The sequence below is a fragment of the Rhagoletis pomonella genome, unplaced genomic scaffold (genome assembly GCF_013731165.1).
Source record: "Rhagoletis pomonella isolate Grant_MI unplaced genomic scaffold, Rhpom_1.0 Rhpom_scaffold_29237, whole genome shotgun sequence".
Lineage (NCBI taxonomy): Eukaryota > Metazoa > Arthropoda > Insecta > Diptera > Tephritidae > Rhagoletis > Rhagoletis pomonella.
The window spans coordinates 1-1,215 of NW_023487678.1; the positions used below are offsets into that span (position 1 = coordinate 1).

A 1,215-nucleotide genomic window follows, 5' to 3' on the forward strand; every position below is an offset into this window, starting at 1 on the left:
AAATTTTACGATGAGGAGAATGACCACCGAAGTCCTTATCAGTCGCTCTTTGTATGCATCAATCCTCATTACTCCTGTCTTCAGGGTCAGTCCACTGTCTGAAAATGCGGTTTTATTAGTTAAATAATTATATTTATAAATTTAGTTATATTTAAACGTTTTTATCTTACCCTGGCTTCAAAAATCGAGTAATATCATTAGTAAGTGGTCTCTTCTTATGCATTTCTCGCCTTCTGTCCAAATAAACCATTGAAAGGATTGGGTCTGACAAGTATACTGCCCTGTTGAAAGTGTCCAGGATAGCGTTTTCTGTACTATTTCTTCTAGAATGTTCCCGAATTGTCTCTCTGTGTATTTTGTGCATACTTTCGAGAGCATCTTCCGCATAAAATGCAACAGGCATTGGAAACTGCCGCACAATATCAGGACCATGTTGTAAAATTTTATGCATGGAAGGGTTCATGCGAGCCCATGGATATTTTATATAGTGGAGTTTATAAGTAAAATCACTAAACTTTTTAAGCTCCTCTACTTCAATCTCCAACGCACTTCTATAAACTTTAGTGATAGTAGCGAGATTGCAAACTAACTCCTCGTCAATATCTAAAGCGTTGGCAAAGTCTTTGGGTCTATCAAGGAATTTTCGGGCAAGATTTCCATTGTTGGATGTCCCTTTGCCTTGTATTACTTGATCCACTCTGATTTTAAAAGCATTATATAATCTATCTCTCACTTGACTAGCGTACAAATCAACAGACTCTGAAATTCATAAAATCCTTATTAATAAATTCATTAACCTTCTAGTTATCGCCATAACAGAATAGCAGTGCCTATGTACCTTTTATGTTTTTGGTGACATCCCATACTTTCACTTCTTGTTTATAAGCAATATGAAGCAGATGGTCGAAAATTTTTATTTCACAGTGTAAAAGGCCCAAGCCATGGGATAGTGAGCCTTCCTTTGGTATGAAAACATTTTGATTGTTGAAATTGTGGGACACATCTTTGAGTGGCTTTGTTTCCTACAATCGCGTTCACATTTTTCCCATCGAAAAGGGTTCTTGATACTGAAAATTCAACCATCACTGTAACGCCTTTGCCCATTGTAAATTTGAAAGGCTTAAGGTGTTTAATTTCTTCGCCCAAACGACTGTATTCTTCGAGAGCCTTTCATTGTCTTCTTTTTGATGTGCGATTTTCAAGGGCCGAAAAAAA

General features: G+C 36.7%; 1 protein-coding gene across 1 annotated transcript; it reads right to left on the reverse strand.

The window, feature by feature from the left end:
• Positions 1-323: 323 nt before the first annotated feature.
• On the reverse strand, positions 324-987 carry LOC118732814 (the record flags this gene model as incomplete). The annotated part of the gene is given in 3 exon segments (XM_036461925.1): positions 324-347; positions 419-759; positions 839-987. Coding segments are annotated over 3 exon segments (514 nt in total), but the record flags the coding sequence as incomplete, so codon positions are not given.
• Positions 988-1,215: the final 228 nt, after the last annotated feature.